At 45.4% G+C, this 17,182-nt stretch overlaps 1 protein-coding gene across 1 annotated transcript in view; it reads left to right on the top strand.

Annotated features, from left to right (window-relative positions):
* Positions 1 to 17,182, top strand: part of LOC147630271 (uncharacterized) — a 149,920-nt gene that overhangs the window by 88,520 nt on the left and 44,218 nt on the right. Inside the window, exons 2-3 of the mRNA XM_086810116.1 lie at positions 11,606 to 11,990; positions 12,089 to 12,285. Coding sequence (XP_086666242.1) covers positions 11,606 to 11,990; positions 12,089 to 12,285 — 582 coding nt within the window. The remainder of the gene's footprint in view (positions 1 to 11,605; positions 11,991 to 12,088; positions 12,286 to 17,182) is intronic.

Below are 17,182 nucleotides of genomic sequence, written 5' to 3'. Positions count from 1 at the left end.
TTGTGCTCTGACACATAACACTTGAGAAGATCCAACACTGTAGAGTTAGCCTCTTCTGACTGACCATCTGTCTGTGGATGAAATGACGATGAAAACTTGAGAGTTGTACCCATGTTGTCAAACAACCCTCTCCAAAACAAACTCGTCATCCGTGGATCACGGTCACTAATGATAGACGTAGGCAAGCCATGATACTTGAAGATGTTCGCCATGAACAACTTCACCATATGATCCACTTTAATTGTCTTCCGCACGGGAATGAAATGTGCCTGCTTACTGAACCTGCATATGATAGTCCAGATGCCATCATTTCCCGTTTGTGTCCGTGGAAGATCAAATACAAAATCCATGGCAATGCTCTCCCAAGGTCTATCCGGAATAGGTAAAGGCTGTAATAACCCTGGTGTCTTCTGACGGTCAAACTTTACCTTCTGACATACGATGCATTGCCTCACAAAGGCATCAACATCTCTTCTCAAGGTTGGCCAATAAAAGAAAGTCTCCACTGCTTTGACCGTGGCGTCAATACCTCTATGACCTGCATACGGTGGAGCATGACTTTCAATCATAACCTTGAGTCGCAATGGCCTGGTAACACACAGTCTGCCATGCATCAATAAAAACCCATCTCTGAGAGTGTAATGCTCATGCCGCTGACCCTCAGACATCTGATCATACAACTTTTCAAAATCCTCATCATGGGCATACTGCTCTTTCATTTCATCAAGCTCATGATGATAAGCAAGTGAAACTGCAGAGACCTGTGGCTTGCGTGACAAAGCATCTGCCACTACATTCTTTTTGCCTTCCACATGCACAATCTGGAAGTGAAACATTGACAAAAAGTTTGCCCAACGCATATGCTTCTCTGAAAGCTTAGTCTGCGTGAGGAAATAACGCAAGGTCTGATGATCTGTCTGTACAGTAAAATCAGCCCCAAGCAAGTAGTGTTTCCATGTAGAAAGAGCGTGAATTACAGCCAACATCTCTTTCTCATACACCTGTAAATGCTTCTCAGCATCTTGCAAAACTCTACTCTCATAGGCTATAACATGTCCCTCTTGCATGAGAACTGCACCAATGCTACTTCCACATGCATCACACTGGACAACAAAAGCCTTTCGGAGGTCCGGTAACACCAATACTGGGTCCGAAGTAAGCTTTTCCTTGAGCTTTTTGAATGCTGTAATTTCCCGATCAGCCCATCTAAACGGAGTTGCTTTCTTCGTCAAAGCATGAAGAGGCGAAGCAATTTCAGCAAAGTGCCGTATGTAACGCATGTAATAGGAACACAATCCTAGAAAGCTGCGTACATCATGCACGGTCCTCAAAGCTGGCCAATTAAGTATTGCTTCCACCTTTGCTGGATCCATACGGACTCCATGACCAGACACAATATGCCCCAAGAAATGTATCTCCTGCAAGAAAAACTCACTCTTCTTGCCATTAACCACCAATCTATGGTTTCTGAGTTCTGCAAACACAATGGCCAAATGCCTTCTATGCTCTTCCTCAGTTTGTGAATGCACAATCATATCATCAAAGAATGTGCCCACAAACTCTCTATGAGGCCTGAAAATCCTGTCCATCATTCTGTTAAATGTGGCAGGCGCATTTGTCAAACCAAAGGGCATAACCAAGAATTCATACAACCCAAATGTGGTTCGGAATGCTGTCTTATGCACATCCTCGGGTCTAATGCGTATCTGATGATACCCGCTTTTCAAGTCAATACGACTAAAAACTGTGGAGCCCTGTAAGCGGTCCAAGATGTCATCGATCCTCGGTATGGGGAATCGATTCTTGATGGTATTCTTATTCAGCGCCCTGTAATCTATACACATGCGCCAAGAACCATCCTTCTTCTGCACTAAGAGCACAGGTGAGCAAAAGGGTGATGAGCTAGGCTGAATCAACCCCTTATTTAAAAGCTCCTGCACCTGACTCATAATCTCTTCTTGTTGGGCTGCACTAACACGGTACGGCGGTCTATTCGGTGGAGTACTACCAGGAATCAAATCTATGGCATGATCTTCTGGCCTCTCAGGAGGTAATTCTCCTGGCAATGACTCGGAAAAACAGTCTTGAAACCCACTCAAGAAATCAGCCCTATCCTTATCTAACATTGACAAATTAGATTTAGACTCATCATCCTGTGCATCCTTTACATAAATCAAGTACGCGGAAAGATGCTTTTTCATTACTGATGAAATCGCCGAAGCGGATACAATAGGAACAGATTCCCCTTTGAGTTTTACATCCAATACATGCTCTTTCCCTCTATGAGTCAGAGTAATTTTCCTATTGTAAGTATCCACCACCGCATGTACCCTGTGGCACCATGGCATTCCCAACAAAACATCACAGCCATCCAAAGGCATGATGAAGAACTCCTCGCTGTCCACATAACCCTGCAAATGAAGCCGAAGCTTCCCAATAATAGGAGTAACGGGTTCTGCATACCCTGGACGAGCCATATCAGCCTCATGTAACGGCCCCATGTCCTCTGCGCGAATCCCCAATCGGCCAGCCAAATCTGGTGAAATGAAGTTGGCTCTAGCACCTGTGTCAAAGAAGATCAAAGCATTCTGATCTCTCACTTTGCCCCATGCTCTGCACAACTCTGTAGCTTCACCACCTAGCTGCTCCCCCACAAGATCAGGAACTAAGCCTGCAGAAGGCTTTGGTTTCTTTGGCTTGGGCTCTCCTTTATTGTCAGGGTTCTTTTTGGACGTTCTTTTGGGACAATTGAATGACATATGCCCCTCTTCAGTACAGTAAAAACACTTTTGAGCATCTCTCAAAGCCTGTCTTTCCTCAGAAGTCCTTTTGGGCATTGGCAACTTCTTATACTTTGTCTCTGTAGACCCTTTAGCATCACGAGAAGCATGCCCAAATTTTTCAGCTTTCTTGCTCAATTTCTTACTGCCCTTAAATCCAGATGAACCACCTGTGAGTAACGCATTAGCTGTCATAGCATTTTCAATCATCTGTGACATGTTCGTTACTCTTGTCTTTATACAATAATCTCGTACCTCCTTGGGCAGCCCACAACAATACTTCTCTACCTGCTCAGATAATGGCACGGCACGATAAGAAGTCACTGGGAGTAGAGCTTCCCAAAACTTCTTGTTATAATCCTCCAAACTATCACACTTTGAAGCATCCAGCTTGTGCCATGCTTTCATAACATCCACCTCAAATGTAGATGTGAGCCATACGGAAGAGAAAACCTGTTTGAATTGGACCCATGTGGTGGGTGCTATGCCCTGCAAAAGAAGAGTAGACCACCACTGCAAAGCATTGCCCTTGAGAAAAGTGGCAGCTTTCCTCACCTTCGAGGACTCTGTGTAATTCCCACCAGAAAAAGCAGCATCAAATTGCTGTAAAAAGGTAAGTGCCTTCAATTTATCCTTGGCCCCACTGAAAGTGTCAAACTTCACTGCAGCTCCCCCTTCCTTGTAATCCTTCGCCTTGCCCATAGGCGTTAGATTATCATATGGAAGTGGTTTCGTAAGATTGCTGCCCCCAACATTCATACCCATCATTGGGTCAACATTTCCCATTCCAACACCAGGCATACCATACATTCCAGCCATGTTTCCATACATTCCATTATGCATACCTGGCTGCATGCCACCAAACATATTGCCTTGCATCCCAGGTTGCATGCCTGCAAACATATTTCCAGCCATACCGGACTGCATACCACCATACATATTCCCCTGCATGCCAGGCTGAAAATTGGCTCCAAAAGGCCCATACATACCCATGCCTCCCTGAGGATAACCCCCAGTCATGGATTGAAACACCGAGCCACCACCAAAGTACCCTGGATGCATGTTCTGCTGAGGAATAGGTGGCTGTCCATAGAAGGAACTCTGTGGGTTAGCACCAAAAGCATGCTGCATGTTCGGAAACTGGGCAGGAGATGGATCCTGTGGAGTGGTACCACTATGACCTTGAGAAAGATTCTTCGAACGAACCTTCTTCTTCTTTTTCTGGGGCTCTGTGCGGGGCTCTGAGCGAGATCTTAAAAATTCAGCAAATCTCTCACTCTGTGTGAGCTGCATAAAAGTATCCATAACACTAGCCAAGCGATCTTTGAACCGAGCATCATCATCCTCTTTACCATGCACATCTTCTGGCTGTGTTACATCCTCATAAGGCTCAACATCTGCAGCCTGTTCTCCTGCAAAAATATCCTCAGATACATCTCTTTCAGGAGAAGACTCTTGCTCTTCTTCTTCATGATAGAAGTACTCTTCCTCTGTATCAGACATGCTTGCTGAATTTTCAGCGATGGCTTTCTCCAAAGCAACCACGAGCTCACCCCCTTCAGAAAGTTGATGATTGGTCTCGGCAACGGAACCTTGAAACCGGCCTCTGATAGAAAACCAGAGTGCGGTAGGAGCAATCACCCGTCCACTTGTAGTCTAGATGAGAAACAAAACACAGATTGGAGCTAGAGTGCCCAAATCTGAAAACACAACGACACCTGTTGGCCCCAAAGCTTGGCGCCCCTTGCGGTATTTCTTTATTCAATTAAAATAATATGTATGGCTGAGTACAACACAAAGACCAGCCAAGAGTTTACACCTGTAAGTCCAATCTGACGGCCCACAAATCCTTCTCAGCACAGAGGATCTATGCACACAGATCTGTGTCCTCAAGCAACACACTGTGCCTCCCTCTGATCAGCCAAGATCACAAAGCAGGCCAGCCATGGGCATACATCTGGCATAACTCAAGAGCTTGATACATCTTCTCAGCTCAAACATACATGTGCTGTTCAATCTCTGTCTTAATCCCTTGTCAATCTGCCAAACCCCTCCTCTCACAAGGAGCCAGATAACACATACCTGCAGCAGACATCAAGCAGTAGAAAGAGAGATGGATGAACAGAAACAGAGCTTACCAAGTTCAGCTCGTGAAACAACACTGGAGGACGCAACAGTACCAATCTGTGCAGGCACTTGAATTCCACAACCCTACTTCACACGTGTGCTTGCACTTGCCTGTATCTTCCTCCTGATGCTCACTCCTATGCTGTCCTTGAAAAATACAGATCTGAAAATCAGCACAGTACCCGTCTGTACCGCCTCGGGATACGTGCCAGGAGTTGTACTTGCTCAAACAGTTGGCTGTCTTGATTCTGGTAGCCTGTATTTGAGAAAACAGGCCTGTCCAGCACCTGTTAACACCTCTGCAGCAACTGTACTTTCTGTACCTTGCTGCCCGTACACTGTACGGCAGCTGTACAAGGTGTACTTGCTGAAAAACAGACTGTACAGCCTGTACTGGTCTTCTGCGCAGCCCAAACCAGCAGCAGTTCCTGTGCGCAGCCAGCAACAGAGGAGAGAGAGAGAGAAAAAGCTTGCACAGTTCTGGCCGTACAGTACTGTACGGCTGGTTCCACTCAGAAAAACAGCAACCAGACTGGTCTTCAGCAGCCGCCTCCTCCTCCTTGAGCTTTTCCACGCTAGTTCTCAAGCGCATGAAGGAAACTCCCCTTTTACTACACGATTCCCCAAAAAGGGAAGAGAGAGAGAGAGAGAAGAGAGAGAAAACTCCTCCCCAAATTAATCCCTAGGGCCCCAACTTAAATAAGTTCCTAGGGCCACTAAGGCCTAGGGGCAAACTCCAATAAACATTAAAACTTAATGTTTCTAGTTCCCCCCTTCACACCTAGGGATGTCCACACATCTTAAACACTGTCCGGGCACCCCCCATGTGAATCATAAAATATTCTGACCCTGCAACCACCATGCCCACACTTGTCCTGCTCCATTTTCACAGGGCCATGACAACAGGTTCCTCCGCATTACATAAAGTAGAAATGAGAACATGATCCACATGAGAGTAATATGCATGATGAGAACCTACACGAGTTTTGCTAGGTAAAGGAGCTGCCAACTTGCTATCCCTCAATGTCTGCACAAGTCATTTTAGCATACGCCTAGATTCTTCTATGGCTGCTCTCTCCTCATCCACTACATCCTCAATAATTGCCTCATCAAAAGGCTGATTTTGCACCTGCAAAGGTTGAATTTCAGTACTTGGTGGAGCATTCAATTGCTCTACATATGGCTGCCCTCCACTAAACAAAGGTAGAAGCGAATCAAACATGTCCTGTGAGTATACATTCTGCTGTTTTTTGCATGAAAGCATGGGCTGAACTGAGTTTTCGACAAAAACAACATCTCTACTTATCAAAATCTGCTTTGAGGCCGGATGGTAGAGTCTATATCCCTTGCTTTCTAAACTGTATCCCACAAATATGCATTTAATTGCCTTATCATCAAGCTTACTGCGTTGTTGCTCAAGTACAAGAGCATAAGCAAGACAACCAAAAACACGCAAATGAGCCACAGAAGGCTTTCTGCCATGCCAAGGATCTTAAGGAGTTTCAGACTGCAAGGCCTTGGTAAGGCATTTGTTCAACACATAGTTTGCGTACATAGTTGCCTCTAACCAAAAACCATGAGGTAAATCTTGGGCTTTCACCATACATCGTGCCATCTCCCTGAGAGACTTGTTCTTCCTCTCAGCCATACCATTTGCTGAGGTGTGTATGGCACTGTACGTTGATGCCTTATGCCTTTTTCAGCCATATATGCATTAAATTCCTTGGACATATACTCCCCCTCTCGATTTGAACGAGGGTGTTAACTTTACATTCACATGCATTTTCAGCCATGGATACAAAGTGCTTTAAGTACATAAAAACCTTTGACTTCTGCTTTAATGGATACACTCAGCTATATCTGGAGTAATCATTAATAAAAGTGACGAAGTATAGATGTCCCCCAATAGATGGTGTTCTCATAGGACCAAATACATCACTATGTATAAGCTGTAATTTCTTAACAGCTCTCATAGATCCATCCTTTGGAAATGATGCCTGATGCATTTTACCAAGAATACACTCAGCTTTAATGGATACACTCAGCTATATCTGGAGTAATGATTAATAAAAGTGACGAAGTATAGATATCCCCCAATAGATGGTGTTCTCATAGGACCAAATACATCACTATGTATAAGCTGTAATTTCCCTTTGACTTCTGCTTTAATGGATACACTCAGCTATATCTGGAGTAATCATTAATAAAAGTGACGAAGTATAGATATCCCCCAATAGATGGTGTTCTCATAGGACCAAATACATCACTATGTATAAGCTGTAATTTCTTAACAGCTCTCATAGATCCATCCTTTGGAAATGATGCCTGATGCATTTTACCAAGAATACACTCCTCACATACATGTCTAGTAGGGGTCTCAAGAGTTGGCAACTCAGACAGCATATCATGCCTTTGAAGGCATAACAAGTTGCCATAATTCAGATGGCCAAATCGTGCATGCCATAATTCTGCATCACTCATAGCACGAGTCGTAGAGACTGAGCACGAGTTGTAGAGACTCAGCAAGCATCATATTGCAACTTCTCAAATACATCCATCTTGTATAGGCCATGAAACAAGGTACCTGAGGCAATGACAGAATAACCATCATTTCTATCCTGAACTATATATCTGTCATCCATAAATTTCACCGTCAAGCTTTATAAGACTAAGGTTGAAGTTGACAACAAGTTCTTCTTAATGCTTGGTACATATAAAACTTTAGAAAGAGTAAATGCGCCTCCATTTGCAACAGTGAGCACAACTCTACCAACTCCTTTAACGGGATATGAGGAACCATTTGCACATGTGACAGTTCCTGTACTTGGGATATATTCCAGAGATGAGAACAAATTTTTTTATGAAGTAATGTGCTTACTAGTACCACTGTCAAAGTACCAAGCATTTGATTTTGCCACTGATATGCATACATCATGAACAGAAGAGTCATAACTGCAATGTCCAGTCCATGTCCAATCATATTGAGCAAAACTTGCAAGTTCCTTCTTCTTTGCACTTGGTGCAAATGCATCAGCCACAACCAATGCTCGATTCTTTCTTTTTCTCCTTCTCTAGCCTTTTCTTGCACTCGTTTATGTAGTGCCATGGTTTCCTGCAGTAGTGACACTTGTCCTTCTTTTTAGGCTTATCACCTTCTTTCTTTGCATCCTTACTTGAGGATTCTGATTTGGGCTTATAGCCACCATGCAAAGAATCTTTACCTTTGCCTTTGTGACTTGCAACAAAAGCTTGGTCACCAACTCATATAACAGATCTGTTTTGCCTAGACTGCTCTTCTTTACAAGAGTACTGAAACCAACTCATCAAATGTAAGGGCATTTGGATTTCCCTTCATCATGAGTCTAAGGGTAGAGGTAAAACTCTGATAAGAATCCGGCAATGCATTGAGAACTGTGGGCACCAATGTACTATCAGGATATATCTCATCCACACTAGCGAGCTACTCCTTAAAATCTTTGATCTTGGTCAAGAACTTGTCCATTGAGTCTCCCTCATTCATGCATTGAGAACTGTGTGCACCAATGTACTATCAGGATATATCTCATCCACACTAGCGAGCTACTCCTTAAAATCTTTGATCTTGGTCAAGAACTTGTCCATTGAGTCTCCCTCATTCATGTACTCAGACTCCAACTGTTTGCGTAGATATGCAACACGTGCTTCATTGCGTACCTGGTATAATGCAGCAAGTGCATCCCATGCCTGTTTTGAAGTCTTACATGACCTAATATGAGGAATAATGCTTCGCTTCACAGAAAGTGCAAGCAATGCATGTGTCTGTGCATCTCTTTCATCCCATCTCGTTTGAGCAGCAGTAGGAGGTACTGGTGGTGCATGTGAAGGAGCCACATGTGTATCAAATTCTACTTCAGATGTACCTGCAGTACGTGGTTGCACTGGTAGTTGTGAAACCGGACGAGTTTCACTACCACTGACCACATTCCAAAGGCCTTTAGCAATCAGTACATGCCTCATCATATAGGACCACAATGGGTAGTTAGTCCCATCAAGTTTGTCCTCTGCAGACAACATGTTGAATACATCACTACTGTCTACCAAATTCAAAATCTTTCAACACACTGCAAGTACTCAGTATTCATTGAATGCAACCTCGGATGGCTGCCAATTGACTGAATCACGTGCAGTGTATGAAAAATAACATAGAGTAGAGAACAGAGTGTAACTAGCAAAAGTATGATGGTCGATGTTGTTGAAGACACTATAGATGCTGTTGCACACCAAATCTTTGTCGTCGCACAACCCTGACACCCAAAATTGAGCAGAACCAATCCAAAATGACGTCTCTCCAGAACGTCTGCAGAAACCTTGCGGTGCCCAAAACGCGTTTGTATCGCGCCGCGGACCTCAAAAATTTTGTATACTTCGTATACATCACACTACAGTATATATCTTCTTCTCTTAAGAGGGTATCTCAATCAGAGACAGAAAAACAGGGTTGTGAGGAGGGAGGCATACTACTAGATCAAGTGTCAAGGAAGCTAGCTCTGATACCAATTGTTGCAATGAATTAGGGTTAAGGTTGCAACAATGCACACACACAAGAAAGAAGCTTGAGAGCATACAAACTCACTAGATTAGAATGAACAAATGTGTGCCAGATACAAAAGATAAGTACACACCCCAAAATGAGTAGATAAGAGGGTGCACGGGAGAAAAAACCTCCTAGTGAGGGAAAAAATGCCCCGGCGGTCCTAAGTGTGCCTAAGTGTGTTCACACACATCACTACCATATAATGCTACAATTGGGTGGTGATCTAGAGTTCTCCTCCTCCGTCGCCAACTCGCTGCTGCTACCGTAGCGTAACATTGGTATCAGGGTTGCCGCTACTGTAGTGTAACATCTATCCTTGAAAGCATGACAAATGTACATGGAAATCATACATATATGCCGGCATCTTGGCTGTTCGTGCATTGAAGTCATCCAATAGGAGGATGTCTGCCTCATGGGAGAACTCCAGAATGTCTACAAACAAGGGGCCATATGGGGACTGTCCATCATACAGTAAGTCACGTCCAAAGGTAGATGTCTTGGGAAGTAACACACTGCAATAAAGTAAGATATGTGTGATGTGCCTTCAATAGGTGGTGGTGGGATGGTGAGGTCCAGGATGTCACATAAGAGCAAGAGACCTCATCAAGTAATCCACAGTGCTCGACCCCCATCCATGTGTACGTACATACCGGCATCCTGGCTGTTCGTGCATTGAAGTCATCCAATAGGAGGATGTCTGCCTCACGGGAGAACTTGAGAATGTCTACAAACAAGGGGCCATATGAGGACTGTCCATCGTACAGTAAGTCCCGTCCAAAGGTAGATGTCTCGGGAAGTAACACTGCAATAAAGTGAGATATGTGTGATGTGCCTTCAATAGGTGGTGGTGGGATGGTGAGGTCCAGGATGTCACATATGAGCAAGAGACCTCATCAAGTAATCCACAGTGCTCGACCCCCATCCATGTGTACATACATACCGGCATCCTGGCTGTTCGTGCATTGAAGTCATCCAATAGGAGGATGTCTGCCTCACGGGAGAACTTGAGAATGTCTACAAACAAGGGGCCATATGGGGACCGTCCATCGTACAGTAAGTCCCGTCCAAAGGTAGATATCTCAGGAAGTAACACACTGCAATAAAGTGAGATATGTGATGGCCTTCAATAGGTGGTGGTGGGACGATGAGGTCCTGGATGTCACATAAGAGCAAGAGACCTCATCAAGTAATCCACAGTGCTCGACCCCCATCCATGTGGAAAGCAAGTGAGACTGTCCGATGCGGGCCGACATGACAGCCTGTTACACATAAGTAGCTCATGCATGCCTCCCAAATCCATAAAATATTTACCATATGTGGTAACAGACCCCACATCTTGGGATGCCTCCCAAATCCCTAAAGTATTTACCATATGTGGTAACAGATCCCACATCTTGGGATGGGTTTCATCTTTGAAAGCGTGATAGAATCTGCATGGAAATCATAAATATGTACCTGCATCTCGGCTGTCCATGCATTGAAGTCATTCAGTAGGAGGATGTTTCCATGTCGGGAGAACTCCACAATGTTGCCAAACAATGGGGGCTTATGGGGACGGTCCATCTTGTAGTAAGTCCATGCGATGGCAAATGTTTCGGATGGGAAGTAATGCACCACAATAAATTGAGATATGTGTAATTAACCCCAATAGGTGGTGGTGCGATGGTGAAGTCTTGGATGTGTCACATAAGAGCAGGAGAGGCCCCACAAAGTGTGCAAAGGTCAAGAGGCACTAGAGAAGCAATACAGCACTTAGTATGGTTCGTTGTAGAAAAAATGAGCATGATTCAATAAGGCCACTTTGAACAGGAAAGATGCTTTAGCTGGAAGAAAGGCCTTGGTAGGGCTGGCTGACCAGTTTTTGGTTTATAGATTCAAAGCTACAGAAGACCCTTTTTTTGAGAGCAATCCCCTTTTGCAACTTGCTGGGTGGCTCTCTTCCTCTAGTCATTGGGTGCATTAAATGTGAATATTGAAGCAGCTCACGTTGGGCTATGAAATACAGGCATTTTAAAGAGTAATGCACAAGCATTGTAGTTTGTTTCTGGTTAATTTTAAGAGGGTTTTGAAGATGCAGTTGGAGTCATGCCCTTGATAATTGTAATACATATTCTATTTGGTGCAGAACCTCGGCTGTAGCAGATGCATTGGCGGTATCAGTGAGGTCAGGACCTCAAGCTCTTAGCCTTCAGCGATGCTTTGGGCTATGTCCTGCCGCGGCAGGGAATTTACTTGCTGCAGCTGCAGCTGAAGGATCTCAGCTGCAGTATGTTTTATTAAGTCACCTTGACAGATTGGACCTTCCAAGAGACCCTCCATTATTGGAGGCACAAGAATCTGACATGCTTGAAGCTAGAAACTCTGTTGGCACTCACAATACAGATACAGGATATGGAATGCTCGGTTTTAATGGAAGAGGAATGTTTGGTGCCATCAGTATAGGTTCTGGAATCCGTGTTCTTGCTCTTCATAACTGCGGGAGCCTTGGTGCCCACGAGCTTGCTGCTGTGGTCAGTATTTTGTTAGGGCGTCAAGGTTGCATGTTTCTTTTGGTTAAGTTTGGGAAATCACCTAAGCTTTCTGCTGATATATTTGTCTATCTTGGCAGGGTGTCACATGCCCACGGTTGGAATTTTTATTGCTTGGAGGGTCTATCGAAGGCCTATGCCTCAGTCGGTCTGGAAGCTCCTCATCAGAGGCTGTGACTACTGCAGTTTCAGCTATTGTCAAAGCTATAGAGTTCTTAAGGTGCTTATGTGTGCTGGAAGCAACGTTTTTCCCAGAGTCTGTTGTACAAGGTCTCAGGTAGAAGGCTTCTTTAGATTGCAATGCATTCTTTTTCTTGTATTCGAACTTAAATTGTGCTGCATTCGCCCTGCTTCTTAGTTGTTCATTGTGTGGAGACCATTGTGCGGGAGTGTACTGTGTAAGTGATATATTGCAAGCCAAACCTTGAAGCTTGGAACAGCCCAGAAAATCACACACGAGAAAGGTTACATTCCACTCATGCAGCAGGAGTGGTTGACACAGGACATGATAGACGAGACCCTGGCCGAGTTAACGAGTTCTTGAGTACATGCAATGCTATCCTGTTACTATGCTTGTTATGGGCCCAATTAACTTGAGGCTAGGCTTGTCCCTAGAGTGGCCTGGGAAGGGATGCATTGGCTCATAAGTGCACATCCCTTATAGGGGGATCCAGACCCAAGCAAGGCCTGGAACTTGAGCTCTAGCCGCACACCTTAGAGGCGTGGGCTATGATGGTATGGGATGCCGTGGCTAGATGAGGAGCAAGGTTAAGGTGTGTTCTAGCCTCATAACTTGGGGGTGCTCCGCGGGAGCTATGGTTGGGAGGTGAGCAGCCGGCACCATCATCTATGTGTTTGTTCGTTTGTTTGTACACAAGGGATGCTCGGGAATCATGTGGGAGTTTCAGTTGGTATCAGAGCCACTCAAATGTCTCCATGCGTGCGTTTATCATCTTGTGGTATGAAGCCTTTTTCTTTGCTACTGGTTTTTAGGTTTGCATATGAAGATCGTGCTTTTTTCCTTGTTTATGCCCAATTCCTAGAGGAGAAGATTAGGCAGAGTTTTTAGGCACTGCGCTTTGCTGCAGAAACACGTGCTTTTCGTGTGCTTTTTTGCTGCAGGTACATGCATTCTTTGCTGCAGATTTGAAGCATGCTTTTGGTGTGTTTATTGCAGTAGAAACCCATGCTTTTTGTGGTACATATGCATTGTGCCTTTTGCTGCATATATACATGTTTTTTTGTGTGTTTCTGTGCGCAGCACGGCGATGAGGTGCTGTTACACAGTGCTTTCTTTTTTCCCCCCCGGAAAAAGATCCTTCTATTAGTTATAAAACCAGCCAGTAGGCTGAAATATAAGCGCATATCCTCTAAAAGAGAACAAAGCTAAGGGAAGGATAGTCTCCTCCATGGCTGGCTGCTCTCGAGGGAACCCCATACAAAGAGGGGGGGGGGGGGGGGGGGGGGGGGGGGGGGCTGGGAGGAGCCAAACCAGTGGCCTGTAGTGCCAAGTGGGGTCTCCGGCACTAAGCAAGAGGAAGGGACCCTGTTTCTAAAGCGCTGGAAGGCCTCTCAACTTTTCCACATGCGGTCCAAACCTCCCTGTAACTTCCCCCACTGGCCACAGAGTGTATGTATGACATCTGTCCATATGGCACGGAAAGACTTTTTTTTTTTTTGAGGGGAGGGGGGGGGTGTTGTGAGGGTGCCCTCAACGGTCTCGCTGCATCGTGCCCACCAAATGTGCCATGCCGATATGTTGCTGATGATCTGCCATCTCTAAAAAGTGCTAGGGTACCAGGCCTCTACTATAGAGTTGGGGGTGGGGATAGACTATCCTGCAATGTGTGAGCATGAGGGCCTAGCCATCAGCTGTCTCCTCATAGTGGAAGGTGGTCCTGACTCCTCACTCACACCCATGCGACTGCCCCTGGGTGATGATGCGGAGGCTGCCCGAGAGGTGGTGAATAGTCGAAGGATTCTTTGCCATACCTGTTGTGCTTTGGGGCAGTCCCAAAGGCAACGTCGCTGCGACCCAGCGGGTGGCTGCATCTTGTGCACTGTTCTGGACGACCACCAATGGCCAAGCACGTGCCAACTGCTACACTCCTGTGAGCCACTTGCTAGAGGAACAGACTGACCTTACGAGGATGGAAGCTGTCCCACAGTCGCTTCCAAGAGTCACTTAGCATAGTTGTAGTGAAACGCATTTCATTCAGTTTGAATGAAATGAAATGTTTCATACAAATGAAACGAAACGTTTCATACGAATGAAACGCATTTCATTCGTGTCCACTTGGGAACTGTTCGATTTAAACATTTTTTACCCAGATTCTTTAGTTTTAACTTGTAAACATGTTTTAACGTGTAAATGATGCATGTTTAATATTGTTTTGTAGGGAAGGCAACATATTTTTTTACATATTTTAAATTTACATATAAATTGTAGGGCCGGTACCCCCCCCCCCCCCTTTTGTATGAAACGTTTTTGAAATGTCTGGGATTTGAAAGAAACGTTTATGAAATGCATTTCATGAAATGCTTGGCAACTATGTCACTGAGGAAGCTGGGCAAGCTATCCTGTGAGGACCAATGATTTTGCTGAAGCGGAAGTACCGTACTATTACCTTGTCTTCTACTGAGGTAGAGTACCGGGCTGCTTATGGTGCTGCTTGCGAGGTTGTGTGGTTGCGGAGGTTACTTGGTGAGATTGGGTTTCCACAAAAGGAGCCCACGGTCATCCAGTGCGATAACCAGAGCGGTATAGCTATTGCTCGGAACTCGGTCTTCCATGCCCGGACCAAGCACATAGAGATACAATATCATTTTGTTTGTGAGAAGATAGCTTATGACATCTTACTTGTTTATTGTTCAACAAAGGACAATGCGACGGACCTCTTTACGAAGTCTCTACCTTAGGCGATGCTCCAGCAACACTCCAGCTCAGTGGGGTTGGTTTCACATCCAGGAGCTGAGAGAGGGTGTTAGCAGTCATCTCCTGTCTGTACCATATTACTCAGTGAGGGCCTCTGTTGTGGGTGTGCCCGCCCAAGAGTTCTCACCATTTTTTCCCATTTTCCCATGTCTTTTTCCCTGTTTTTGGGTCGTGGGGGCTGTCTTGTTCTAGCCGACTCATTGTGTGTTGGCCGACTATGATTTTTGTCCTGGCCGACTATAGATGTGCTGACCAACTGGCTATTTCCTAGTCATTGACATGTAGTTAGCCTGTCGGCTGTTTTTGGGCTGGCTGATCAGTACCATAGGGTGGTATAAATACCACCCTTGCCCCCACACTCATTTTTGTATCGGATCTTCGTGTATATAGCAGAGTTTATACAGCTTCTCTCTCTATACACTTTTGTGTTTTGTTTCTCACAGCTGTTGTCTCATTTTCTGCTGTGCATTCGGACAGAGGCGGTTCCAAATCAAGGGCTAGCAGAGTCTCTCCTCATCCGTGGCTAGGGGGAGCAGTTGAAGGGATGGCTTGAGGTGCCCCCAAGTTCTCATCAAACCGGTTGCAATTTTTCCTCAAAAGTGGTGCTCAAGCCTTGGGATCGTGCCTTCGGGAAAATCCATCGTAGCCTAGGATTCTAGGGGCCGCCAAGTGAGGGGGTTCGAGCTGATATCCGATCAATCAGAAAAGCCTTCTTGGGCTCACCACCTGGCAGAAGGCCTCTAACGATCAACTTGCCCAGCAGGGAGGGCTGTGCTCTATACAACTAGGTTAATGATCCCCAATCCTCCATGAGCCCGCGGTTGAGTAATCACCCTCTAAGCCACCTTGGCCCTAGCCGGCCGACCATCGATCTCAGCCCATATAAATCTCCGGATTAGTCGCTGAACCTAACCTAGGCATGCCCTGGAAAATGCCCAGCAAGATGTGGTGTACCACACGGTGGCAAGGAGCACATGGCTGGCCACGATCACACGGTCGGCGAGGGAGAGGTGGGCGGTGCTCCAATACAAGAGCAGCTTCCAAATGCTTAGAAGAAGGGGGCTTGGGTGATATGTCAATTCCAACCTGGCATCTGAGGTATCTGATCAGGGTGCCATTGGGTATCCGCTAAAAATGATGCCTTGTGCGAGTTGATTTGTCACCTGCACACCCATGCCATGGCTAATCATATGCACAAAGAGTCTTAATCCCTGACTAACCCAGCAGTTAGGACAGCATGTAGGTCACCATCAGTAGCATCATCTTCATTAGAATCACCATCAGCAGCAGCATATCATTATCATCAGCAGTACATCATCATCATCATCATCGGGAGCATCATCATCATCATCATCATGGAGGCTAGAGCTCCAGTCGGCTGTAGACAGTCTGTCGGCAGTCAGCAGAGGCTCTTGCAGCAGGTGGGACAGTAGTCAGGAAAGGGGGACAGCAAAAGAATGAAGCGCAACATCTAAACGCATTTATGCCCATTTTCCTTGTCCAGTAATTGGCCAACAGCTTCTACAATTGGCCAACCCGCACTCTAGTATATTATATAAGCATCAGTCATTATGCAATCATAAGTCGAGTCTTTTCATCAAGTTCATTCATTCATTTAGCATCTATGTCATGACCCTGTGAAAGTGGAACAACATAAGTGTGAGCATGGTGGTTGGTGAGCAAGATAAATGCATGATAAATTTTTTTAAAGATGCATACTTGGGTGTCCGGACAAAAGTGATATGTGTGAACAGCCCCAAGTGTGAAAGGGGACCAAGGTTTTTAACTTTCTAAGGTTAACAAATCTTGGGTGGCCCTTAGAAAGTTTAATAAACTTTAAAGGGTCACTAGGATATTTATGGAGAGAGGGCTACTCCACTTTTGGAATACATGCCACGAGTCTTACACGCGAGGAGAGAAGGCAAGAAGGCCTTCTATCGAGATGGTCGGGTCATCATTGATGGCCGGCCCATGGATTAGCGGTTTGGGGCCTATGGGACACAGACCAGGCCACTGACAGAGATACACATAGCAGTATGGAACTGTAATGGTTCACTATGGGTGCAGCCTGGACGACTGGAGCATGTTATGGTGGGGAGAGACATCATACTTCTGACAGAGACACATCAGAGCCCAGAGAGAGGGCTACCTCGAGTAGAGGGATTTCAGTGGGAGTCAGCATACAGGAGGACCACACGCCAGGGTACCTCGAGAGGGTCGGGGGGAGCAGCAGTCCTAT

This window comes from Cibotium barometz, chromosome 16 (genome assembly GCF_041138505.1).
Source record: "Cibotium barometz isolate CiBa-2024 chromosome 16, ASM4113850v1, whole genome shotgun sequence".
NCBI classification, from domain to species: Eukaryota; Viridiplantae; Streptophyta; class Polypodiopsida; order Cyatheales; family Cibotiaceae; genus Cibotium; species Cibotium barometz.
Note: the sequence above shows the minus strand (reverse complement) of the source record. Positions and strands in the feature narration are given on the sequence as shown.